Here is a 27188-nt window from a genome sequence, read left to right as displayed (position 1 = left end):
CCACACATGCTCATGTGGGAGTGCAGAGCCTGGCCTCCCTCTGTCCTGTCCCATCCTGTCCTGTCCTGTCCTGTCCTGCTGTGGCCACTTCCGTCCCTGCTGAGGGTCACCCCAGGGTGCTGGGGCAGCACGGATGGACCCTCCTGTCTGACCCAGACCTGGATACCTCCGGGTGGGCTCCACTCCAGCCCCCTCCCATGCTGTGACAGCCCAATGCATTCTTGCACACACACCAACCCTTTATTGTTGTGCCAGGAACCACAGCAGCTGCAAACACGGAGAGTGGGGACACAGGCAGCCCGAGACCCCACTGCCGGGACAAATCCCCCAAACCACCCGGGCAAGGGGTCCCCAGAGCCAGCTGGGCTGCAGCCAGCCTGCAGAGGTGAGCCTGGTGCTCAGCAGGGGAGCTCCCTGAGATGGGGGATCACACTAAGCTTGGAGAGGCTCGGAGGGCTGGAGTGGGTGCAGCCTGACATCAGGGTTGGCAGAGCTGGACATCAGGCCAGACAGGGTCAGTTGAAGCCTTCTGCTGCACCAAAGCCCGGGCAGAGCCTTCACAGACCCCCCACTTCTGCACCTTTGAGGGTTTTCCAGTGGCAGAGCCATATCCTGGTGCCAGGACAGGTCCTACCCACCTCAGCCTGCCCCTCTCGGAACACCCACTGTCTCCTGTGGGGACATCTCCATTGGTGCAGGGGGGACCAGGGTGCCCATCCTCCCTCTTTCCAGCGCCTGTGACACAAATCCCACAGGACATTCCCCACTGCCTGGCTAGGGGGGTCAGTGATGAAGGAGTTGGAGAGCAGATGTGACTATTGGGAAGCAGGGAGCCAAATTCCCAGCCGTGCCCCCTGGGCGCCAAGCCTGGCCGGTGAGGGGATTCCCCTGCCCTGAGGGCTCAGGCCTCGTGGTCACTGGCGCTCAGGTGGTCCTCAGACAGCCCTGTCTCGTCGATGTTCTCCAGGGAATCCGCGTGCTGCACGGAGAGCTCGGCCAGGCTCACGCTGGGCAGCGTGTTCTGCTCGGGGTACACCCAGGGCTTGTACTCGGGGTCGTGCCGCCGCTTCCACTCAGGGTACTTCAGCCCCGCCTTGTAGATCTTCTTCATCGCCTGCGGGCACGGCGGGGCTGGGGCTGGGGCTGCCCGGGCTGTGGGTACAGCTCCCAGATCCCCCATCGCCGGTTTTGGGGTGTTGGGAGGGGATGGGGGCCTGGCTGCCCCAGCCCAGTGCCCAGTGCATGCCCTGTGTCACCCAGAACCCGTCCTTGGAGCCGTGGGTCACCCAGAAGCCATCCTGGGAGCTCTGTGTCCACAGCATCCATCCTGTGAGCCCTGGATCACTCAGCACCCATTCTGCAAACTCTGGGTCACCCAGGACCCATCCTATGAGCCCTGGATCACTCAGCACCCATTCTGCAATCTCTGGACTACTCAGCACCCATCCTGTGAGCCCTGGACTACCCAGTACCCATCCTGCGAGCCCTGGGCCACCCAGCACCCATCCTGCGAGCCCTGGGCCACCCAGCACCTGTCCCGTGGGCTCTGGGTCTGCCATCACCTTTCCCATGAGTTCTGGGTCTTCCAGCACCCATCCTGGGACCCCTGAGCCACCCGTCCTGCCCCCAGGCAGGGGTAATTTGGGCAGCTCATCCCTGCTGCCCGTGTCTCCCACCACCCCCCACCCACCCCACTTACCTTTGGTGCCACGAACTGGGACACGCGGTTCACCACCCACTTTGGCAGCGACCCTGCAAGAGCCCAAAGCCCCGTCACAGCCCGGGGAGGCACCGCGAGCCTGCAGCCCTCCGTGCCAGCCTGACACCCCCAGAGCCGGGTCGGCACCCCTCCTTCCTCGGGCTGTCCCCACTCCCGGTGCCTGGGTGAGCCCCCTGCCCTCCCGCTGCACTCACCGCGAGGGTCCACCTGGGTGAGGTAATAGAGGATGCAGGCACCGTCACCGTTCGCCTTGATCAGGTAGCCCGTCTGCAGGGACACGGCCCTCACGAAATCCTTCCGGGGCGGGTATTTCTGCCGAGAGATCGCATTCGGAGCACCTCAGAGCCTGCCCAGCCCTGCCTGTGCCCGCGGGCTGCCCTGCCGGGGCTGGGGGCAGCCGGGGGCTCACCGGGTGCTTGACGCTGTAGTTGATGATCATGTAGTCGTTGCCCAGGGGCAGCCAGGAGCGCAGCGTGACGAAATCGCGGTTCTTCAGGGGGCTCGGGCACTTCCCTGCGGACAGATCCTGTTACACGCCAGCCCCCGTGGCCCCACACACCCCACAGGGCTCTGGGGTCGGGGAAGGGGCCCTGGGGGTCTCGGGGGCTGCTCACAGGAGTAGTATCCCACATCAGCGTTGACGGTGAGGCGCCCGATGTCGTAGGTCTCGATCATGTTGGAGTCCCATTTCTTGCGGTAGCTGGTGTCGTGCAGCACGTCATAGAGGGTCTCGGCGGGGACATCCTTGCAGGAGATGCGGGTCTGTGGGGAGAGGGTCGGGGGCAGCACCCAGCCCTGGAGCTGTGCCCACCTGGGGACAAGGACTTGGGGCTGTCCTGTGTCCCTGTGCCTCCTGGGTACAAGGACTTTGGGCTGTCCTGTGTCCCTGTGCCACCTGGGTACAAGGACTTTGGGCTGTCCCGTGTCCCTGTACCCACCTGAGGACAAGGATTTGGGGCTGTCCCGTGTCCCTGTGCCCACCTGGGGACAAGGACTTGGGGCCGTCCTGTGTCCCTGTGCCACGGAGGATGCTCTGCACACACGGTCCCTGCTGCAGGACAGTCCCAGAGCCACTGCTGCAGCCAGAGCAGGGTTAGAAAGCCCTCCTGCCCTCAACCAGATGCCTGGTGATCCAGATGCCCGAGGACCTGCCCTGTCCCCTCACCCCATGGCCTCGCAGGGCAATCAGAGGGATGCCCGCGCTCCTCCCCGATGCTCTCGGGTGTGGGGTCCGGTCCCGGGGGGCTGTCGGGCCGCGCTGTAACCGGAGCCGCGGAGCTGCCGGGCCGCGCCAGCCCGTGCATTATTGATGAAGGCGGCCGCCCTGCTCCGCTCCGCGCCGGCAGCACGGAGATGTCATCTGCTCCTCGTTAGAGCCCTTGCATCTTTGATGAGCTGTCGTGTAACTGGAGATGGCCCTCTGAGCCTGGCAGGTCCCATCAATCTCGGGCAAGCTTTCCCCGGTGGCCTGGGTGATGGTTAGTGCCCGGCGGGCTGGACCCGAGCCCAGACCCGGCTCGGAGCTGTGCTGCAGTCCCCGGGGCACCGCGGGGAGGGTGGGAGCATCCAGCCCGCTCCTCCGGCTCTCCCTCTCTGGCTACACCCTCCCAGCTGGGCCTGGAGGTGCTGCTGCTGCCGGGTGAGGGATATTTCCAGCTGGAGGTGGAGCTCATGGGCCTCCTGGAAGCTCTGGTTATCACAGCCTTGCATGTCCCAAATTCCCCACTAAAGCCTGCCCAGCACCCCTCTCCTGCCAGGCACAGCAGGTGATCAGCTGGGATGGGGAAAGAGCAGAGCCCAGAGCCATCCGCAGGGAATTCAGGTGGAAAAAATCCAAAGCTCCAGGGAATCTCTGGGTTAATTAGCTCCCTCAGTTAATGGAAAGACAGGCTCTTCTGACCCCAAGAGAGCTCTGCAGCTCAGACTGGGTGGCATCCTCCATCCCACATTTTGGGAAGGGGGTCTGGGCAGTGACAAGCCCTGCATCGTGCCCAGGCCCTCTCCAGGGCAAGAAAAAACCACATTATTGCACTGAACAGACTGGGTGATGGTCCCTGACTCCCCCGGACCTGCCTCGGAGGTCCAGGTGGGGACTCGGTGGTGGCAGTGGGGACAGAACTGCACCCCCTCTGCCAGGCTGAGGGTTTGACCTTGGCTGGACTCCAGGGGTTCCTGCCAGCCTGTCCTGGTCACTCTGAGCAGCATGCACTGCTCCAGGCCAGATCTCACTGCTGTGGCGACACAGAGACTACAGGAAGCCCTGTCCAAGGCTGGACCTGCCAGAGCTCCCCACACCCACAGAGCCAGATCTCTCCCTGCACAAGGCAATCAGGCTGCTCAGGCATGATTTACCCTTGGCAGGTCCTTGCTGCTGTCACCACTGTCTTTCTCCTTCAGGACATGGCTACCAGGAGCACATTCTCCATGTGCTTCCCAGGGATGGAGGTGACACAGCAGCCCCCAGTGCCCCGGAGCTTCCTTTTGGGAGGGGGATGTGATGTTTGTCTCTTCCCAGGTATCAGGAACCTGCTGCAGTCCCCAGGACTTCCCAGAGATGTTGGCCTGACCCCTCAGCACCCCCTGCTCCTGTGGAGCTGTGCACGCCCAGCTGGTTGAAATGCTCCCTGATCCAGGTGCAGAAGCTCTTCCCTGCCTCGTGGCACCAAGGAAACGTGTGTTGCAGCTACAGCTCTGCTGAGAGTGCTGCTCCTCCTCCTCCTCCTCACCCTGTCCCTGAAGGGTCTCTGTCCATGGCAGCAGTGTGTGCCCAGCTCCTCCTCGTGCCCCTCTGCTGCAGAAGAGGTGTTTTTGGTGATTCTGTGTTCAGGAGAGCAGGGGAAGAGCCCTTTCCAGCTGCTGTGTCCCTCCTCAGCACCTCCCCATGCCTTCCCTGCTCTCCAGGCCATGGCAACCCTCCCCTAACACTCCTGGTTGAACTCTCTCTCCACCAGCTGGGCTGTCCTGCAGGTCAGCTGCTCTGCCTCTCCTTGCTTTGGCAGATCTCATCCCTGCCCAGGAGTCTGGATTCCCGATGACCAGAAAAGCCAAAGGCCATGATGCCACCATGGACCTGCAGGACTCTCCCACACAGCGCTCCCCCAGTGCCCCCAGCACCCTGCAGCCACTCCTGGTGTGCCCAGGGCCACCTGGCAGTGTCACCAGGGCTGTGTAGATGAGCAGCAAGGTACCTGAGGGACGGCTGACCCTCCTTGTCCCTCTGCAGCACCCCAGATGTAGCTGTGGAAGTGACAAACCTCCCGAGACGGCGCTTGGGTGGTTTTACGGGATCTCATCCCGTGAGGATGCGAGGGGACGTGCCCCAGGATGGCAGAGCCAGGGAAAGGACACCGAGGAGGCATCCCCTGAGCCTGTCTCATGCCCGGGGGCTCCCGGCAGGGCCATCTCCATAACGTAATTGATCCCAGGGCCTTCCCGCCCGTGTGGGATCAGGGACAGCCCACACGGCAGGGGGCTGCAGGGATCCCGGCAGGTAAAGCCCTGCGGCGGGCAGCAGGAGCCTGCGGAGCAGCTGGGAAGCACCTTTGGGGGTCTAACCCTGCCAGCCCTGGAATTCGGGACAGAAACAGCCCCGGGCAGGTCGGACTGCACACCTCCAGCGCGGGTCAGTCCCCAGGGACCCTCGGGAGCCGTCGGGCACACGGCTGGGGCGGGGAAGAGACTGCTTACCTTGATTTTCTGCACGGTGCAGCTTTCCTCCTGGCCCTGACTCCACACGGTCACGCCAGCCTTGTTATACCGGCAGTGCCAGCCCTCCAGGCTCTCGCACTGGTCCCTGAAGGAGCTGAAGTCGGAGTCATCCGGGATATAAACCATCTCCCCTCCTCTGGACATGGGGCTGAGCTGCTGCCCCCCGGGCGGGCACGGGCTGCCTCTGCCTCACCTCCCGGGAAACCCAGCTCTGCCCTTGAGCTGTGCCTCGCTGGGCGCCCGCTGCAGCTCACATCATCGTGCCAGCCCCCAGCCCGTGCCCCTGCAGCGGGCCCCGGCCGCCCGGGCGCCCCGGGATGGGCAGAGAGCTGCGGGCAGCCCGGCCACGCCGCGCCGCGCGGAGCAGGGGCTGGAAGGCTCCTTGGCTGCAGTTGCTATCGCAGCTGCCGGGAGCTCAGATGTCTTCCCGGGCTGGCTCACCAGCATCACATTTCTCTCCGCTGGCTGTCAGCTCCTCTATTATTCAGCAGGTAGCAGCGCGCAGGTGGCTCGGCTTTCAGGGCACAGCTGCCCCCGGCTCGCCGAGCCCCCCGTGCTGCCACCCCTGCTGTCCCCTCGCCGGCGCCCTGGCAATCTCTGTGCCTGACTTTGCAGCACGGGCTGGCTGGAAGGATCAGCTGATGCCGGGAGCAGCGGCCGGGCCTCCCTGCTTCAGCAGCCGTGGGATGTGGGCCAGAGCGGGCCCGGGGGTGGGGGCACGGTCCGGTGCACAGGACCTTGGCTGTCACGGTGTTCTGGGGCTGTGGAGAGGGCCCTGCTGTGGGAAGGGACAGAATTTGCAGGGGGCAGGTTGCCCCTCTCTGGGGTCACAGGATGAGGCACCCCCAGGGGATGTCCAACCCCCTGATCCCACCTCGAGCAGGACAACACCAGCCCAGGAAAGGTCAGCCAGGCTTTACCCAGCCTGGAATGATGGACTTGCCCACCTTGCAGGTCCCACAGCTGTACCAGCTCCTCAGGAAAAAACATCAATTCTCCTGCCCACCCTGAAGCTGCAATTCATGTCCCTTGTCCTTTGGTACATGTCATGCCCTATTGGGAGGGACTGGCTCTGTCCCCAGGGCACCTACAGGGCCATGGCAGATCCCAACCCACCTCTCTTGCAGCCCCAGGCTCCAACCCCACCAGCCACATCTACTGGTCCTTTTCCAGCCCCTCTGCCTCTCCCTGGGCTGGGGAACCTCTCTGAGTGCAGAGCTTGGGGTTCCATGACGCTGCATGGAGGGACCAGGGGCTGCACTCCTCCTCATGCTGCCCAGGATGCAGCTTGTCCCATTTGCCCATCCTCTTGTCCAGAACCTTATCCAGCACCTTGTCCCTGTTCCTTTCACTGGGATCCTGCTCAGCCCCTCACTCCCCAGCCTGAGTGAAACCTGGGCTTATCTTGCCCACCTTGTTGATGTCCACAAGGTTTCTCTTGACTCAAATTTTGGTTTTCTTGGGGTCCACTTGGAATGAGGCTCTCCCACTCTCACACCTCTTCCACCTGGGTTAGCCCCACCTGCAAGGCAAAGGCGCAACTCTCTTCTCACCCAACCCTGTGATGAGGATGGGGATCAGCCCCAGTGCCAACCTTGGGGTCAGCATCACCTGGGCACTGAGGAATGGGGAAAAACTCACGGAAGGGAGAGCAGGGAGAAAGCTGGAGAGCTGCAGCTGCTCCCAGAGCCTTGCTGGGGAGCAGGGCTGCCTGTGGCTGTCCCTGCAGCTCCTCCAGGCACCCAGGCTGGCCACGGGGCTGTGCTTCCCAGCTTGGGCTGCTCCAGGGGCAGAGCTGCCGATGCCACGCTTGGTTAAAGAGCTGCCGCAGTGGGAAGGGAGGGGCAGATGCCGGGTTGGAAAGACCTTGGGGTGGCCTTGGGGCTGCAGAGCAGGGAACAGGTCTGGCTGGACAGATTTATGGCCCAGAGCTGCCTGACCCCGTTGCTGCAGTGTGCCATGGGGTGTGTGAGTGTGGGCACAGCTGTGCGGGGGGGGGACAGTCACCCAACACCTGCAGGAGCCTGGCACAGCCCAGAGAGGCCTCGTGTGGACGTGTGGGGTGGGTAAGACCCGAGGCTGGGGGCTCTGGAGCTCCAAGGTGTGTCCATGGGGTGAAAGAACTGCACTGCAGTCCTGGCATGGAGAAGCTCCCACAGGCCCTGTGGGAAGGAGCAGCTGCTTGCACAGCACCACTGAGGTGGAACCAGCTCTGCTCTGCACCTCAGACACAGGACCATTTCTCTCCCTGGCTGTTCCAGATGGAAACTGGGATGGAAATTGCTTTCTTCCCTTCTGCAGCAGTCCCTGGGGTCAGTGTTCAAGATGGAAAACAGTGCAGCCACCCAGGAGCTGGCTGGTCACCATCATGTCCCCCTGCAGGCCACCAGCTGGGTTCCCACATCCCACCTGGAAGCACTCAGGGCTCCAACCAACCCCTTCACCATTGCTTTTGGCTCTTTTGGAGCCAAGGTTTGGATCTGAATGGTGCTGCTCAGAGCTGCCCAAGGGAGGAGGAAGGTGATTGTAGCTAATGTGAAGCCACACGTTCATGCTGCCTCTGTCACATCTCCTTCAAGTTCAATGAGCTGTTGGAGTGAGCCCAGAGGAGGCCACTGAGATGCTCCAAGGGCTGGAGCCCCTCTGCTCTGGCAGGGATAGATGGGATATTGGGAAGGAATTCCTCCCTGAGAGGGTGGGCAGGCCCTGGCACAGGGTGCCCAGAGAAGCTGTGGCTGCCCCTGGATCCCTGGCAGTGTCCAAGGCCAGGCTGGACAGAGCTTGGAGCAACCTGGGACAGTGGAAGGTGTCCCTGCCATGGCAAGGGATGGCACTGAATGAGTTTTAAAGTCCCTTCCAGCCCCAGCCATTCTGGGATTATGATGGTTCTTTGATCTCAGGAGCAATTTTAGGATGTGCCCTCAGAGTGCAACAGTCCCATCCTCATCCTCTGCGGCTGGAGCTACATTCCCTGGGCTGGCAGGGGCTGCTGTGAGCAGCAGGGTCCTGCTCTTGGCCACACTGTCCCCGTGTGAGGATGACACAAGGGACTGTCACACCAGCAGCTCCAGGGATCTCTCCATGCCCTGAGTGGAGCCCCTCCAGATCCTGGTGGGGTCAGGCCATGCAGGGCCCTGCTTAGGGCACAGTGAGGAGCATCCAGCTCCATCCTGTCTGTGTCTTACTGATCCCTTCCTCTTCTTGCTCCTCTTTTCCTTCTCCAGGTCACATTCCTAACCCCTCCAAGTGTCTTTACAGACTGCAGAGCTGGGATTTGCCATTTCCACGCTGGGAGTGGGGCTGCAGGGCAATGCTTGGGGGTGTTCACAGCCCCATCAATGAGCTTGGATGCTTCAGCAGGAGGAGCTTCCAGCTTCTCCAGAGCTGGAGAAGAACATCCAATCCCCTCGGCAGCAACCCCTCCTGCTCCTCCGAGAATCGCTTCTGAAAGCCTTTGCAAATTGAAATGAAAATGGTTTTCCTACAGAAAGTGGTTCTGCTTTGGCTTAGTGTGAAGCACAGCACTGAGTCGCCTCAGATCCTTGTTCCATCAGGGTTTATCCCTGGGGAATGAACAAGAGAGCCAGGAAGAAAAGCAAAAGATGGGTTGAGAGTTTTCATGTCCCAGAGAAACCCAGCTGGAGCAGCCAGGAAGGGGCAGAGCTACCCCAGAGCATCAGGAGGTGGGGGTGGGAGGTGAGGATGGTCCCAGGATGGGAGCAGGAAGGTGGTAAATACCTGAGAGACATCAGGCTCTTTGAGGGACACAGACAGAGGCAGGAAATCCAGGGAAAAGTGAGATCCTGAGCCAGGAGTGGGGCAAGGATCAAACACCATGGGGCTGCAGGGGGAGATCCCAAAGCCCCAGGCCTGCCAAGTGTGATCCCAGAGTCCCACGATGGCAGGAACTACCCTGGAGTGCCAGAGCTGCAGGGGCCCACAGGGGCTCTGGCGAGATCCCAAAGCTTTGAGGCTGCAGAGACTCCTGGGGTCCCAGGGAGACTCCAGAGCCCCAGTGACACCAGAGCCATGGGGCTGCAGTGAGCTCTGGGGCCCAAATGGGACCCCAAAGCCCCAAAGCTACAGGGACAACATCCTGGGGAGATTCCAGAGACCCAATGGGACCCCAGAGCCCTGGTGAGCCCCAAATCTGCAGGGACCCTGGGGGCCTGGAGACAACCCAGAGCCTCAGGGCTGCAGGGACCCCTGAGAGCCTTGGAGACACTCCAGAGCCCCATAGCTCCAGGGACCCCCAGATGCCTGAAGAGACTCCCCAATGTCAGGAGAGACCCAGAACTGTGGGGCTGCAGGGACCCCTGAGTGTCTGGAGAGACCCCAGAGCCCCAGTGAGACCCCAGAGCCCCACAGTTACAGGACCCACAAGGTCCTGGGGAGACCCCAGAGCCCTGGAGAGACCCCACAACCTTGGGGGCTGCAGGGACCCCCAGCTGCGCCCCCACCCAGCCCAATCAAATCAAAACCCCCCTACAAACCCTTCGGGTGGGGCTGGCCACTCCCGAAGGTGCCACCCCATTCCCCGCAGGAGGAATGTCACACGGGTGACATCCTCAGGCCAGTGGCCTCGTGCCCAGGGACCCGCCTGTGCAGTCTGGTGCTCGCCCACTGGGTGTCACGCGTGCTCCACGGACGACAGCGACAGCAACATGGCCAGCACCGGGGAGAGGCCAGGGAAAGGGACAAGCCGAGGGACAGCGAGTAGCGGCCACCAGCCGTGTCCCCCCGCTCCACGCTGATGCCACCAGCTCGGCTGAGAGGGGACCCTCTCGGTAAATTTTACTATTAGACAGAAGATGGGATGAAAATTTCCAGGGAAATTTCTTCTTCCCCCTTGCTCCCAGCCAGTGCTGCCACTGCATCCCTGCTACTCCTGGCAGGTCCGAACAGCCCGAGCCATCACCTCCGGCACCCCGAGCCCTCCCAGAGAGGGGACAGGGCAGGGACAGCACGGACATCCCACCCCTGGGACCTCCAGCTTTAACACGGAGCTCTTGTTGCCACTTTGGGAGTTTCTGGTGTCAGGCAAAAATGTGTGTGGGGTTGAGTTTGCTCCCCACAGTCCTCCTTGGAGCCCAGGTGTCCAGCCCTGCTGGGTCCCTGCCCTGTCCCCAGGAACCTGGGCTTATCTCTGGCACCACTGCAGGAGGGGCTGGGCAGGGGCAGCACCAGCTCCCCAGGCATGGGTGGGGAGGGGGCTCAGGGCACCCAGCTGGCAAAGCCGGGGACACTGGTGGCAAAGCCGGGGGCACTGGTGGCAAAGCACAAGAGGGTGTGGGAGGAGGCTGCCAGGCACATTCCCAGAGGCTGGCACTGCCAACAGGGCCATGGAAGGGTGGGGTGGGGTGGGCTGGGGTGGAGTGGGGTTCTCCTGCTCATGCACGCAATGAAGTTTGGCCTCAGCTCTGCCCTCAAGAGCCCCGGGAGAGGGCAGTGCATGAGGTGAGCTTCCTGAGGTCCCCCAGCTGCTCTGTCCCCCTGCAGGTGGCTCAGAAGGTCCCGTGGGTGATGTGACTTCATCCATTGGAGGGTTGGGATGAGATGGTCTTTCAGGTCCCTTTCTCCCCAAGCCATGCTAGGATTTATCTCCACATACCCTCTGCCACCCCTTCATGTCCTCCTACAGCTGCCATTCCCTCCTGTCTCTGTTCTGTGACCCTGTGCCCCCCTTTCCTGTCTCTCCCACCCTCCCCTGCTCCTTGTTTTAGCTATTCCTCTTTCTCAGGGCTGCTCAGGGGACAGCCAGGCACATGTCACCCATTGTTTGATCATCCCTCCCTTCCTGCTGCCATCCTGGGCCCCTGTGCCACCCCTGGCTCCACAAACTCCCTCCCTGCTCCCCCACATCATTCCCATGCCGGCAGAGAGGGATTTGGCACCCACAGCCCCACGGCTGCCAGGCCAAGGCTTATTTGCACAGAGCCCCAGCCGGGCATCAGGATGATTTAAAAGGACTGTGAAAAATGTAGTTATTTTTTCCCCTTTCAGCTGCAAGTCAATACTCGGGGAAGGATGTTTAATTATCTTTGTCACCCTCCTAAATCTCTTTATGAGAAGGTTTGGCTGCAAATCTCCACATCATTTCAAAGTTATTGGCTAGCACGGCACACAGCGACACAGTAAATTAGCCGGGCGCAGCAGGCGTGGGTGCTCCCGCCACTGCCAGGCCCGCGTGTGCCTGCTTCCCTTCTCCCGGGGCTGTGACAGCCTGGGTGGCAGCGGGGAAGCCCCTGCTGGCTCAGGAGTTCGGGCTGCTGTCCCCTCCGGGTGTGGGCAGCAGCGGGTTGCCGTGCGCTAGTCCACACCCCATCCCTGGGGACATGGCATCTGCTGTGGGGTGAAGGACCAGGCAGGATCCAGGGGACATGGGACATCCAGGACCATGCCAGGGTGACCTCCTGCACCGTGAGCTCTTTCATTCCGTGGTGTGATACCCCCAGCACCCCTTCCAGACACTCCCCGCAGCCAGGGCTGTGTTTACTGGGTGCAGGATCCCCCTGCGGTGAGGGATGGAGATGGTCCCCCCGGCTGGTCTGAGCCCCCCAAACTCCCCATCCCTCCACCTCCCACCCCGTGAAGGCAGATGGGAGCGTGGGTGGGCTGAGATCCAGCGCTGGGTCCTGCTGCCATTCCCAATCACCCTGGGTGCTGCGGGATGGTGGCCGCGGGCCAGTGAAGATGCAGGTAGGAAAGAAGGCAGGGAGAAAGGGTTGGAGCTCCCCACCCATCGGCATTCCTGGAGGCAGCACCCAGCACCACCCTAACCCCCCTGTTCTCATGCAAAACCAGCCGAGGCTGGGCTGGAGGCCCGAGATACGCCAGAACCAAATCCCACCTTCCCGATAATGCCTTTTATTGGACTAGGTGACACGCAGGCTTTAGGGGGATAGCGGGAGAATCCTCTCGGCTCATCCGCAGAAAGGATTTCCACAGCCCTCGCGGCGGCTTGTCAGTCCCTGAAGAGTTATTACCTCCCGACGCAGGGCTGTGTCTGCCGGCAGCTCAGCGCCGGCCCTGCCCCTCTTTGCTGCTTACAAAGATTACGCCGCCTCGGAATAAGCTCCGTGCAGCGCTGCTGCCGTCGCATCAGACAGGGGCTAATCAGAAAATTAGCAGGGAAAGAAACTTTGTGGCAGGAATTTATCTCCGGCGCGGGCGCGCTGTCGCTCGGCTGCTGCCGCTGCTCCCACACCCAACCCTCGGGGCAACACTTCCTTGGATTGCGGCGCTGAAACCTGGTGGTGCAACCTCATCTCGTTCCACCCCGTCCATGGAAGGGACACCTTCCACCATCCCAGGCTGCTCCAAGCCCTGTCCAGCCTGGCCTTGGACACTGCCAGGGATCCAGGGGCAGCCACAGCTTCTCTGGGCACTCTGTGCCAGGGCCTGCCCACCCTCACAGGGAACAATTCCTTCCCAAAATCCCATCCATCCCTGCCCTCTGGCAGTGGGAAGCCATTCCCTGTGTCCTGTCCCTCCAGCCCTTGTCCCCAGTCTCTGTCCATCTTTCCTGTAGCTCCTCCAGGCTCTGCAAGGCCACAATGAGGTCACCCCAAAGCTTCTCCTCTCCAGGCTGAACAATCCCAGCTCTCCCAGCCTTTCCTCCCAGCAGAGCTGCTCCATCCCTCTGCTCATCCTGCTGCCTCCTCTGGACTCTCTCCAGCAGCTCCAGCTCCTTCCTGTGCTGGGCCAGGGCTGGGGCAGCTCTGCAGGTCTCTGGGGTCTCATATGAGGGGGCTGAGGGGCAGAATCCCCCCTGCCCTGCTGCCCATGCTGGGGGCTCAGCCCAGGGCACAGGGGGTGTTTCTGGGCCATGGCAGGTGAAGCTCTCACCCACAGCACCCCCAAATCCTTTTCCCAAGGCTCTTCCATTTGCTTATCCCCAGTCTGACCCCGGCAGTTTCCTAACCCCAGGGGCAGCACCAGCCCTTGGTGTTGTTAAACCTCATGGGCCACTCCTCGGCCTTGTCCAGGTCCCTATGGCCACTTATGGGGACCTTGGGACTCCTGCCACCCCTGGCTGAGTGATGTGTCCCGTGCGGTGCCACCGATGCCACGCCCACTCAGGGCAGAGGTGGTGTCACCCCCGTGCTGGTGTGACATCAGTCCCCACGCTGTGGTGGCATCCTGGCGAGCAGTGCTGGACACCCAGTGCCACCCGGTCCTGTGCCAGGGGGCAGGGTCAGCAGCCCTGAGCGGGGCAGGGATCTCTCAGGGTGATTAAAATGTGCTGTTTGTGGTGTTCAAGCCCAGCGTCAGGGAGAGTTACAGGGCAGTGAGCTAGAAAATGGCATTTACAGACCCTTCCTGCCGCCAGCGCCAGCCCCGACCTTTGCAGCCTTCATCAGTGCCACGTGCCTGTCCAGCCAGGGGACACGTGGAGGGGAAGGGAAGGGACCCCACCCCATTGCCCCCACCCTACAGCCCCTCCCTGGGACCCCACACACAGCCAGAGGGGTAGGACAGCGACTCCACTGTCCCCAAACCTACAGTCCCTCCATGGGACCAAACACACAGTGAGAAGGGGAGGGTAGGGACCTCTCCCCACTGCCTCCAGCCTCTCTGTGGGACCCCAAATGCAATCATGTCGCAGTTTGGGGGCTCTTGGTGGGATGCCTGAGCCCCATGTGGCTCCGTGGGGCTGGTGGCACCGAGGGCAGGGGGACAGGGACAGCGCTGGCACCCCCGTGCCCCCTGCCCAGCGCTGGGCAATACCCGCAGCCCCGCTTGGCCACTGCCACAGCCCAGTTTGGGAACGGTGGGTCCAGCCATAGCAACAGTTACTACGATTTCCTTTTCCCATACCCTTTTCCCGACTCCATCGTCTTCCCATGGCAGCTCTGGCGCTGCCGGGGATGTGTTTACAGGCAATTAAAGCTCATTAATTGCACGCAGAAGCAACAGAAGCCCCGCGGCAATGTGGGAGGGGTGAGTCCCGCAGGGGACAGAGCCAGCCCAGGCCATCCCTGGTAAATGCAGCGCGATGTGGGGGGCGAGCAGGGTCTGTACCCCCCTGGGGTGCTGCTGGGCTGAGCCTGGCCTGGGGCGATGGGCGACAGGGGATGCGTGTGGGTGCTGTGACCGGTGTCACCCGCTCGGCAGCTCCATGGGGACATTAATCCAGGCACCGAGTGCTGCCAGCACCAAAGTGGGGAGCAAAGGGGTGAAACCCCCAGCTACCTCCTCCTCCGGGGGATCCCAGCCCCCTATTCCCCCCTCCAGCCCAGCGCTGTGCCCGAGGGATGAATCCAACTCCGCTCTCGGCAGGAGGGAGAGGAGCAGGATCTTGCTCGAGGCTCTCTCCACACGTGTCTGAGCAGAGCTGGCACCGGCAGGGGCCGAGCCGCTGCTCCCCAGCTCTGGAAAACATCGGGAAAACAATAGCGTTCGTTAGCAGGAGGAGAAAAACCTTCTGCCGGGCTGAAATGAGGCTTTGATTGGGAACAGATGCGGGAGGGAAGGGAGGAGGCAGGTACCCGCATGGCTCGGGCGCAGGGCCAGCCGCCAGCCCGCTCCTGCTCCTCGCTGCAGGGAAGGGAAGTGTCCCTGCCCGCTGTCCTGCCTGCTCCAGGGCTGCCGGGATGCTCAGGGGCTGCCCTGGCCGGCTGTGGGATGCCAGGGACCAGGAGCAGGATGAACAGCGCCTGGGATGCACGTGGCTGCTGGACACGGGATGGTGTTGGGTCCAACCCTGGGTGCCAGGCTGTGGCAGGGATCTCACAGCGTTCCCGGAAGGATGAGCTGTTCCCTGGCTGGGTGGGGTCGCTGCCAGGGGGGATTCGTGCACAGGGTGCTCGAAGGAGCTGCAAACCCAGGTTTTATCCCGCCAGGAGGGGTGTGGGATTGGGTGTGTGAGGCTGAGCCCTGTGCCCTACATGCAGGACCAGCACGAGAAATGCAGGCAAAATCCTGGTGTGCCTTCCCCCTCCTCTTCCTCCTCCTCCAGCGCCGGCAGCAGGGCCCAGCAGGACAAGCCACAGCTCTGCCAGGCTGAGGCCAAGGGCACAGCTCAAAATAAAGACTAATCAGGCTGCTGCCGCAATCCCATGCCCTCCTGCCCACCGAGAGCCTGGTGTGCGTGGAGCTGGGCCTCGGGGCGCCGGCAGAGGTGCTCGAGGGCACCGTGCTGTCAGCGGGAGATGGAGAGCGGCTCAGCAGGGCCTGACCCTGCACCGGCCCTCCCTCCCTCCCTCCCTCCCTCTCTCCAGCTCTCCCCCTTTCCTGCAGGGCCCTGATGGAGGCTCGTGGGGGGAGCAGGAGGTGCAGGAGGGGTGTGGAATTGTCCACTGCTGGATCTGGGCTCAGGATTGCCCTGCCAGCCACACGAGGGAGAGGACAGCACCACGCTGCCCGCTGGAAGTGCCCAAAGCCCCAACGAGGCCTGCAGAGGATCCTCACCCCCTCTGAGGCAGCACAAGCCTTTTCCCCTCCAAGCACCCTCTCCCAAGGCTGGGAGGTGGCCGTGCCCTCCTTCCTGGGAAGGGATGCAGAGCTCACCCCGTCAGGCTGCAGGCACCCACCCAACCCCGCGTCACCCCACCGCGCTCTGCCCCACTGCTGGGTGACATGGCGGGTGACAGCATCAGTACTCACGTGAGCCAGCGAGTCCCAGCACACCGGGGAGTGGCAAGGGCTCCGTCCACCTCTCCCCCCGGCTCGGTGGCAGCAGCACCAGCGCCTCTGGAAGCTGCTTGGCCCCCGTTAACCCTTTCCCCGCCGGGCTGGCTGCCGGCAGGCCGCATCCCCCCCGCGCCCCCCGCCCCCGGCAGCGGCTCCGGCGGGAGGCAATCGGCAGGCGCGCGCTGCGGAGCGGCGCTTTTCTTCTCTAATCTTCTTATTTCATTTTAGCATTTACAATACAGCCAGCCGGTAATCCTGACATCAAACACGCCACGCGCACTTTCAAGCTGCACCGACGTCAGGCTGCGCTGGCGCTGGCAGGAGCTGCCAGCTCCGACGGCTCCAGATAACACGAGCGGGAAAGACAAGGAAAGCGGCTCTGCCAGCGGGATGAGCAGGCGCTGTGTCCTCCAGAGCCCCCGGGCCACCCACAAGGTGCCCCACCGCGGGGGTGCCACCCTGCCCTGGGTGCAGGAGCTGTGGCTGGGGTGAGGTGGGTGCTGCAGGGCAGGTTTGGTCTCCAGTGAGAGGTTGGAGTCACAGTCAGGTGAGGTGGCAGACCTGGGTGACCCTGCTGGTGCCCACTCATCCCCCTGCTGCTCCCCTGGAGCTGCACGGACCTGTGGCATCCTGGGGAGTGGTTCTGGACACAGCTGGGTGGTGCCAGCGCCACCCTGCCCTGTGCCGCGGGGAAGGGCACAGGAATCAGGGCCAATCTCAATGCTGGAGCCTCTTCTCAGCCTTCCCCTCGCTGGAGCATCCTTTGGTTTCCAGGCACGGCAGCTGGACCTTGGCTGGGGTACCTGGGGGATCCATCTGGGACGCAGGAATGTGTCCCCTCCCCAGCAGGAGGGCAGGCAGGGCCAGCTGCATGCTTGGGGTGGGGACAGCGCGTGACACCCAACGCCCACAGGTGTCACCCTCGTGGGCTGCACTGGGCTGGTGGCACAGACCCAAGGGCTGCACAGCCCGTGATGCCCACGAGTTCCTTTCCCTATTCTGCTGTCACCAGCTCTTCTTTGATGGACACCAGCTGCTGGGACAGCAATTCCTGAGGGTGGGCAGGCCCTGGCACAGGGTGCCCAGAGAAGCTGTGGCTGCCCCTGGATCCCTGGCAGGGTCCAAGGCCAGGCTGGACAGGGCTTGGAGCAGCCTGGGATGGTGGAAGGTGTTCCTGCCTATGGCAGGGGTGGAATGGGAAGAGCTTTAAGGTCCTTTCCATCCCAACCCAACCCATTCTGGGATTCCATGAAACACTTCCGTGCTCCCACTGCAGTGACACAGATCCACCAGCGTTTGCTGAGTTCTTGGGGTGGCTTTTCTCTGCCAGCCTGGTGTCCTGCACTGATTTCCAGCTGCTGGGTGATTCCTGGAGTTTTCTTGGAGCAGAAATGTTCAGCAGGGCTGCATCAGAGAGGGGAATGAAGGGTGGAGAGAGGCAGGAAAGCCAGAGAAATCATTAAATGCCCTCTCAGGCCCTGCTGAGGATGGTACCCTGCTCATATCCCTCTCATGGTAGCTCCTGAGGACACCCTGAGGCTCAGCAGAGCTTTGCCCCATGCCGGGATGGTGTCCTGTGCCCACACAGCTTCCCCATCCTCTTCCTCAGCCCACGGAGGAGGAAGGAGCCCAGCAAACACAGGCTCTGCCCGGTGCTGGCAGCACCAGGGGATGTGAGGAATGAGCAGGAGGAGGAGAAGGACTCGTGTCCCCATGCAAACCTCAAACCTGCCCCCTGCTCGGTGCCAGGTGACACTGGTCCCGGTGTGTGGTCACCCCCCACGGAACAGTCTCAGGTCTAATCCATGTCTCAATTTTAGGGATTAAATCAGCACTGAAGTAAGTAGCTTTTTCTTTTTTTCTTTTTTTTTTTCTTTTTTCTTTCTTTTTTTTTTTCCCTCTCTTTTAAGGCAGCGAAGAGCTGCGACTCAATAGGAATTAATTTGCCTAATTAGTGTCTTTGGGAAGCTCTCCCTCCTGCGCATGCCCCGATGGGGGGATTCCAAGGCTTGGGGACGCTCTGTGGAGGCTGTGCCTGGTGGGAACTGCCCAGGATCCTTCCCGTGCCCCTTCCCGCTGCTCCCCACAGCCCTGCCCCGCATCCCGCAGCATCCCTCCAGCACCAGGGGGTGCCCATCGCTGCGGTGGCACCCAGGGGACCGGCCGGGGTGGGCACGGGGCCGGGGCCAGCCCGGGGGTGCGGGAGCGGGCGGCTGCCAGGGAAGATGAATGGTTTTAATCACACCGCTTACAGGGCACCATCTGAAGTTTCGTGTAAGTTATGATAGCGACAGTTTGCACGAAAATTGTATTTCCAGGCTTCATTGACTGGCTTAATGAGAATCTTTACGTGTCAGATATTAAATTAAGAAATTAAAGAGCTGTTTCGGTGTGTATAGACTCCTTCCCTCGCACTGAGCTGCTTCTTCCAGATCAATCAGGAACGCGCCTCTAGAAAAGATGGGAGAAGCCTTTGATTTTCTGTCACCGGGGAAGTGAATCTAATACGCCTTGGCACCTAATTCATGTTTTATTAAAAGGCATGAGGTGGATGCTGCCGGCCCCCGCCTCTGCCCGCTGCCCTCTCTCCGGGAGGAGGGAGCTGCCCCGGCTCTGCCACCCTCGGCTCTCGGCGCTGCCTGGCTGTCACACGTGTCCCCAGTGCCAGCATCCCGGGGCTGGCCGCACCACGAGGTGCCACGCGTTGGCTGTGCAAGCCGGAGATTAAGGTCAGCTTGGAAAAAGCCACGTTGGAATCGCTAGGGTGGAAAATATTGCCGCTCTCCTGTGCGGCGTCGCTGCTTTCTTTCCTGTGCTGGCTGAGTTTGACCTGAATTCCCTGATCCTTTCGGTCTTCCCGCGGATTTTGCTGGGAATGGGTGCTGGGCCAGCGACACCCCTGCTGGTGGGGAATGGGGAAGATGTCACAGCTGTGGGGAGGGACGTGGAGCAGGGCTGGGCAGGGTGACCTGGCTGGGGCAGAGAATCACCGACTGCCACGGAGATAACTGGAGATAAACACCCGGCACAGGGATGTGGAGAGTAATTCCGAGATCAGGGACACCGGGATAAATGTCCCAAGGCAGGGACACGCAGGTTCAGCAGGGATCAATGCCCCGGGTGAGGAGATCCAGGGACACCAGGGATAAATGCTCCTGGGTGAGGCCATCCAGGGACACCGAGGATAAATGGCCCTGGATGGCATCACCCGGGGACACCAGGGATAAATCCCCCCATTTAGAGGCAGCCAGGAGCACTGGAGATGACCCCCACAGCAGGACATGTTGGGACAGTGCAGACAAGTTGGGGACACCAGTCAGCTCAGTGAGAGTCCAGATGGGATGTGTCTGTGTTTCCTGGACCCTGTCATGGAGGAACTTGGGGACACTTTGGTCACAGCAGGGGGACAGGGGCATCAGGCTCTCTCGGGATGCTTGGATGAGCCCCAATCCCTGGTGGTCAGCATGCCTGGATGGAGTCCTGACACTGTCACAGTCCCCTCACCCCATCTCCACCTCCCAAAGCCGAAGGTGAGGAGAGGAAGGTGGTGTTGTTACAAACCGTCTGTCAGGGCAGGAAAAATCCCCCCTCCAGCCCTCTGAGCACCACCATCCATCTTCAGCTCCCTGTGCTGGCCCTGGCTTCTCCTCGTGCGGGGAAACTTGGAGTAAACAGCTTAATTTGGCACTAATATGAGCGGTGACATGGCGTGCCGTGTCACCTATCGATTCGCAGCCACGCGGCCCCATCAGTCATTCGGGCTTTTCCAGGTTTTGATATTACAATTGGAAGGGATCAACCTCCCTGCAGTCCTGGGCTCGGCTCACCCTGTCTGTCCCTCAGCTCTGTGGCCAGGGGCCCTGTGTCCCCACAGGAGGCTGGTCCTGGTGTCAGCAGCCCCCTCCCCACTCCCAGAGCCCTCGTGTCCCCGCAGGATGGTTGTCCTGGTGCTGCTCCCACATCCCACGGGACATACTTGGGTACAAAAGGGGATGTGGGAGAGCCTGGAGCCACGGCGGCCCCTCCAACAAGGACTGAGCGCCAGGATGCCTGCAGAGATGGTGCCCCGAGGCTCCTGGCTCAGCACAACATCGGTGCCGTTGTCCCCAAGCCGCGGCCAGGCCGGCCGAGATGCCATCACCGCCGCGCCAGCCCACCCCGGCAGCCGGGCACCCCGCTGGCCCTGCCTAAATGTCTCATTAAAGGGATTTGCGGGGCTGCTGAGCCGGGCTGTAATCTGGCGCTTACCGTTCATTTGTTCCAGCGTCTCAGGCAGTCGGCAAAGGTCGTTGGATCTTTAATTACGGGGAGACAAGCGGCGGGCGCAGCGGGGAGGAGGAGCAGCTGCGGGCGGCGGGCAGGCGGCCCGAGAGCGGCGAGCGGCTAACGAGGGAGATGCTTTCTGCCCTCGGGACCCGGCAGGCGACATGAGCCGCCTTGTCACTGCGCCGTTGACACTGCGCCGTTGTCACAGCGCCGTTGTCACAGCCAGCCAAGCCGTGGCCTGGCTGCGCAATGACCTCAGCCTAGCCTGGCATTGCCCCTTCCTCCTCCTCATCCTCCTCCTCTTTGGCGGTGTCACGGCCCCGCACAGCCCGGCTCGTCTCCTTCCCGCTCCTCCCGCGCCCTGGGACACGATGGGTGCCCAGCCCTGGCTGCGTGGAGGTGGCTGTGCCCGTGCCAGGCTGAGCAGGGTGCCCGGAGGTGACGAGCCAGAATTCCCAGCTGGCAGAACCCCTGCGATGTGTTGACACCTCACGTGCCCGGGCAGGAGCCTGCTCGCTGTCCCCAAAGCCGTGCGGGGTGGAGGTGGCAGCTGTGGGAGCACTGCAGGGTTTTGGGGCTGGGCTGTGTGTGCGTGCAGCTCGCATTGCTGAGCATTCCCGGGGTGGGAGGGCTGCTCGAGCCCCTGGGGGTGTTTCGGAATGCCCCAGTCCCAAAGGATGTGTGTGGATGTGTGCACGGCCATGGCTTGATGGAGCTCTGAGCAGCCTGGGCTGGTGGAAGGTGTCCTGCCCATGGCAGGGGGTGGAACGAGACGGGCTTTAAGGTCCTTTCCGACACAAAACATTCTGGGATTCCATGATTTTATGGTCCAGGCTGAATTCCAGGTGTACATGCACACACCTCACTCACCCCACGTGTGACCCCTGAGCGCTTGTGTGACACGGAGCCGTGGGGTGTTTGTGCTGCCCGGGGGCCCGAGGATGTCGCGAGGCTGCCAGCGCTCCAAGGAGTGAGTGGCAGCAGGATGGGCTGGAGGGAAAGTCACACCATTATCCCTCCGCTGCGTGCGGAGCCCTCCCGGTCATTAACGGGCTGTCACTTCCCGTGCTGACAGGTGGCATCAGTGCCTGACACGGGCAACGAGGCGCTCCGGGGCTGCGGGGGTCTTGGGGTGACAGGCAGGGACGGTGGACTGTTCTGTCACCTCCCTCCCTTTGCCCTGTCTGGCCCCTGCCCCCCAGCCTGGCCGCGTGGTGCCGTGCAGCCCTCCCGCTGTCCCCACGGGCTGCCAAACGTGCTGGCTCTGCCCTCCGCTGCCAGGGGTCCCTGCAGCGCTCGGAGTGCCCCCGGGGCTGGCTGCAGCCTGAGTGACAGCCTGTCGCGTTAATGAGCCGCGCTGCCAGGCCGGATGGCTGACACCCGCGGCCACCTCCTCGGGCCATCCCTGGGGGCTCGCCACCGTCAGGCACGGCCGGGGGAGCTCTGGGCCGGGTGGAGGTGACACTGATGCCGTCCTTTCTCCTGAGCGTCACCGGCGAGCTGCTTGGGTTTGCCTGATCCCGGCAGTCTGGGGGTTCCAGGTGGCGCAGCGTGTTGCCCGTGCTGCCGGCATGCAGGGACCCGGGAGTGTCCCCTGCCTGTCCCCAGCCATCCTGGGCAGGGCGGAAGGGGCTGGAGACAGGCTGAGCCTGGCCGGAGCTGCAGGTCACGGTGGGCACTGGGCACCCTGCAGTGATTCTGGGGCACAGCATCATCCCCCCGCCTCAGTCCCACCACTTCTGGAGCATCCCCTGCCTCAGCATCACCACGCCTGCAGCATCCTTCTGCCTCCCAGCCAGCATGTCTGGAGCATCCTCCTGCCTTGGCACGGCAGTTCTGGCACATCCTCTGACTCAGTCCTGCCGTTTCTGGAGCATCCTCCTGCCTCAGTGTCACCGTTTTTAGAGCATCCTCCTGCCTCAGTCCTACCCTTTCTAGAGCATCCTCTCGCCTCAGCATTTCTGGAGCATCCCTGGTGTCAGCGTCAGCATTTCTGGAGCATCCTCTGCACTGGCATCAATGTTTCTAGATCATCCTCTGCTCAGCTCCTCCTCAGCTGTGCCCACGGTGCCAATTCCAGCTCCTGGCCCCATCCTTTTCACCGTCGAGTCCTCATCCCGCCTTTCCCCGTCTCCTATCTCTCTTCCTTCCTCCCACGTCTCGCTGGCTCCCTTGAAGACACACGAGCCTAATCCGCTTGTTAGCCTATCCCTTCTCCTAAAACCAATATGCAGCTGAATGCTGGAGATAATTAATTGATCAATTAGATAGAGAACTGCCTGTGCTCGTGGCACCGAGCACACGGAGGAAGGGGAGCTGTGCCAGCACACCTGGCAGTGCCCACGCTGAGCGAGGGAGTGCTGTGACCAGCTCTGGATGTGCTCTGTGTCCCCGCTGGAGGGGACAGGCCACCAGCCAAGGTGACCATGGGTGCTGGCAGCTGGAAGGGCTGTGGCCACCTGCCTGTTTGGCCTCAGGGTCACAATTAGTCCATGTGCAAAGGGGACCCCAACCCACGCCCCACCTGCCCCCCAGTCCAGCCTGGATGTGGACAAGGGATGGGGCAGTGCCAGGTGCAGGTCAGGGCACTGCTGTCACCTCACCCCTGTGCCACATACACCGTGTGACACAATGACACCAAAGCTGGGAGGGTGCAAGAGCTCCAAATCCTGCCCGGGGGGCTCTTCACCTTGGCATCGCCTGGTTCCCAACACCCTACTCCTCCTGGCTGCTGCTGTGCCTGGGTGCCCCCAACCATCTCAGAGCTGGTGGTGGGGTGCTGAGCACCCAGGAGGGTCCCAGCTGTCACCGTGGGGTCCCAGCTGTCACCGTGGGGGTCCCAGCTGTCACCGTGGGGTCCCAGCACCCCGAGGGGGGGCTGCCAGGGAGGCAGGGTGCCGCAGGGAAGTAAATAATGCAGCAAACCCATGTCTGCCAACCCCCTCCTCCCCGGGCTTTGAAAAGCAACACATTACCCTGATCTCCAGACATGAGTTTTTGTCACCAAACAGGGTGATGAGGAGACTTTGAAGCAAATACAAACACCGGGAAAGGGAATACATAAGAAGAGAGTTGCGTGTTCTCTTCAGAAAACAATTGCGGTGTCAACTGCACGGAGCAGCTCCGTGGAGGGGGAGCTGCTAACCAGGATCCTGACAGCCCCAAACGCCAGGAATTATCATCCAAAGAATGAAATCATCCCTCTGCTGACAGGCCTGTGGTGCCTTCCCCATTCCAGGTCACACAGGGTACCCCTTCCTCTCTTCCCCTTGCACCACACCTTGTGCCAGGTGCTCTGTGTGCCCCAATGCGGTGGCATTGCTGTCCCAGTTGGGGACAGATTGTGTCTGCACCCACCTGTGCTTTGTCACCTGCTTGTGCAGTCCTGTCTTGCACCCTGCAGGCCGACAGCTGGCACACCTTGCACCAGGACTCACAGCTGGCACCACCCCTGCTCTCTGGATACCCTCACACCTTGCCCAGGGCACTCCCACCTTCCTCACTCCCACCCCACACACCTCCCGTCATCTCATTCCCCTGGATGCTCTCACACCCTGCACACTTCACCCCCTGGTCCTGCACATGCCTCACCTGTGTGCTCCCTGCTCCCTGGAGCTCCCAAAATAACATTTACCCGTGTGTGGAGGTAAAGGCAGTGCTATTTATAGCGTGGGGGATGGCATCACCCCCTGACAGGTCCCTGTCCCTATCTGGATTTCACTTGGACATTCAAGATGTTTGGGAATCCAGGCAGGATTTGGAGGGTCTGTCCTTGAGCCACACTCATCCCAACACAAGCAGATCCAGCTGCTCACACTCATCCCTGCACAAATATTCCCATCCTGCTCACACTCATCCCTGCACAAATATTCCCATCCTGCTCACACTCATTCCTGCATTCTGCTCACACTCCCACCCTCCTCACACTCACTGGGAACACCTCTCTGGCCCCCCTGCACTCCTTGCTCACTCTCTCAGGCCTTGCACACCTTGCACACTCTCTCAGGCCCTGCACACTCCTCCTCTCTCAGCGACACCCTCGTGTGACCTGTCGCACCCCCCTGCCCTCCCAGCCCTTCGCCATGTGCCCAGACACAGTGCCTTAAACCCCCTGCCCATGCCATCCTTCATGCCTGGCACACGTGAATCCCGGGGCACACTCCGGGGTGTGATTCCAAACGCTCCTCTTCCCATCCCTGCGGCTCCAGGCACTTCTCACCCTTCCTGCACCACTGGATCCCAAACCTTGCTCAGCCCCCACCCATCCCGTGCTGGGCACAGCGGCACATCCCTGCGGACAGCTCTTCCTCCCTGCTCTGCTCCTTCCCCATCCGTCCGTCCGTCCATCCATCCATCCATCCATCCATCCATCCATCCATCCTTCCGTCTCCTGACACCCTCCCGCGCCCGGTGCTGTCTCCCTTCTCCTCCCTCTTTATCTCTGCCTCCCAGCTGCTTCTCGCCCCTCCCTGCTGCTCCCTCCATCCCTCCTCTCCCCATCCCTCGCTCCCGCCGCGGTTATCGCTCCCTCGCACACATCCCTCCTCCCTCCCTCCTTCTCCTCATCCCTTCTCCCTCCTCACACGCTCCCCTTCTCCCTCCTCACCCCACCGCTCATCCCTCTCCATCCCCACATTCCATCCCTCTCCACCTGCCGCCTCTCTCCGGTCCGGCTTCGGGGCTGCCACCCCACCCGCCCTCCCGCGCCCCCGCGTCCCCTGGCTCACGTGTCCCCTCGGTGTCCCCGCCGTGCCCCGCTTTACCCCTCTGCCGCAGCCTTTAAAGTTTCAATCAGGCTCGGCTGGGAGAGGCGGGGAAGGCTGCGCCTCCCGCTCCCAGCCCCGCGACGCCGCGCTGCCACTCTGAGTGCTCCCGCCTTATAAATTTTACATTATTACCCTCTTTAAAGTATATAAAATAACTATTCATAAATTATTGAGGGGAAATTTAAAATACTACAAATGTTTATAAATGTTTATCAAGAGGTCTTCAGAAGTGAGCGAGCGGAGCCTGAGTGACTTCCCACGGCTGGCAGGAGCACGGCAGCCGCCCCGGCCCTGCCGAGGGGGGATTTTGGGAGAACCCCCAGCTGGAGACTGGGGCAGCCTCCCGCAGCCTCGTTAATTCCCGTCCCCGTGGGTGGTGAGGAACAAATTCCCCTCCGTGCGCTGTCTCCGGGTGCCAGCGGGGCTCAGTGTCCGGACAGCCCTGTCACCTGCGCCGGTGTGATCCCACCCTGGAGCTGCCCCTGGGCAAGGACAGATGGCCTGACCTGCTGGGAACATGTCCAGTGCAGCTGGAGATGTGTCCTGCCCCGCTGGGACATGACCTGACCCACTGGGGACACATCCTGACACAGCAGGGACATGTTCTGCCCTGCTGGGGACCTGTCCTGACCCACTGGAGACATTCTGACCCATTGGGAACATGTCCTGATGCACTGGAGACACATCCCTACCCACTGGTGACATGCCCAACCCCGCTGGGACACATCCTGCTCTGCTGGGGACACATCCTGACCCATGGGGACACATCCTGACCCACTGGGATAACATCCTGCCCCACTGGAGATTTGGAAACATAACATCTGCCTAACTGGAAACTTGTCCAGCCCTGATGGGAATGAGCCCTGCTCTTGGGGGACTTGTGTCCTTGCTGGGGACACTTTCTACCCCTCTGGGGACACATTCTGACCTTCTGGGAACATGTCATGACCCATTGGAGACACATCTATACCCACTGGGGATGTATTCTGCACTGCTGGGGACAGCTCATTACCCACTGTTGACACATCCTGTCCTGCTGGTGACACATCCTGCTTTGCTAGGGACATGTCCTGCCCTGCTGGGAACGAGTCCTGTCCCATTGGAGACACATCCTGACCCACTGGGGACACATCCTGACCCACTGGGGACACGTCCTGCCCAGCTTGAGGGATGTCCTCCCCCACCGGGGATGTGTCCTGTGCCCCAGGTCACAGGCTGGCCCAGGGTCCCCAGTGAGGGACAGAGGGGCACACAAGCCCCTGTGCCCATGCAGTGCCAGCTGGCTCAGCCGTGGCAGAGCTGTGGGCATTGCCTGGCAGTGCTGGTGCCTGCTGGGAGCAGGGACAGGTGGCACAGAGCCATGCCAGAATGCCAGGGACAGGCAATGGGAGCGAGTGGGATGCAGTGAGCAGGACCTGGCCAGGGTGTGGCAGAGAGATGGGCACAGCTCCAGAACCTGCCAGCGCTGACACCTCCCTGGCAAGCATGGCACCTCGGGGGCTGGGCTGCTGGCATGGCATGGCATGGCATGGCATGGCATGGCACGGCACGGCATGGCACGGCATGGCACAGCCCTGCAGGGTGGCATCACTGAGCCTGGGAAGCCTTGACATGGCACAGCACATCCCTACAGGAATGGCACTGCCAAGCCAAGGCAGCCAGCATGGCACAGCCCTGGAATGGCCATGGCACAGCCCTGGAATAGTTGTGGCACAGCCCTGGCACTCTGACCAGCACAGCAACGCCCCTGCACAGGGATCCTGCCCATCCTCTGCTCCTCTTCTCAAAGTGATCCCAAATCCAGGCTTCACTCACAGCCAGGGTGATGCCAGGGAAGTGCCAGGGTAGAAACCACCAACCCAGGGAAGGCCCAGTGACCAGGACAGCCTCGTCCCTGTGCAAATCTCACCATCCACAACCCGTGCTGCAGGACCCTGGGAAGGGACAAGTCCCCCGAGCTGTTCCCTGGACTGGTCACGGCGGGATGCCCAGCACAGCCTGGTGCCCGTGCCCACCACGGGGTGGCAAAGGAGCTCTGCTCAACCCCGGAGCGTGGCTGCCAAATGTGCACGAGCCGGGCGTGGATGCTCAGT

General features: G+C 61.9%; 1 protein-coding gene across 1 annotated transcript; it reads right to left on the bottom strand.

Moving 5' to 3' along the window:
- Nucleotides 1-218: 218 nt before the first annotated feature.
- Nucleotides 219-9997, bottom strand: LOC146431045 (START domain-containing protein 10-like). The gene is made up of 6 exons (XM_085073268.1): nt 5408-9997; nt 2335-2482; nt 2130-2233; nt 1915-2032; nt 1700-1752; nt 219-1114 (listed from the first exon to the last, which is right to left on the bottom strand). Exons 1-6 carry the CDS (start codon nt 5570-5572, stop codon nt 902-904), a joined length of 801 nt encoding a protein of 266 aa, XP_084929394.1. The 5' UTR covers nt 5573-9997; the 3' UTR covers nt 219-901.
- Nucleotides 9998-27188: the final 17191 nt, after the last annotated feature.

This window comes from Lichenostomus cassidix, chromosome 13, assembly GCF_008360975.1.
Source record: "Lichenostomus cassidix isolate B80296 chromosome 13, HeHo_3.0, whole genome shotgun sequence".
In the NCBI taxonomy this organism is placed as follows: Eukaryota; Metazoa; Chordata; class Aves; order Passeriformes; family Meliphagidae; genus Lichenostomus; species Lichenostomus cassidix.
The sequence above is the reverse complement of the archived record's forward strand: the minus strand, read 5'-3'. Positions and strand labels throughout refer to the sequence as shown.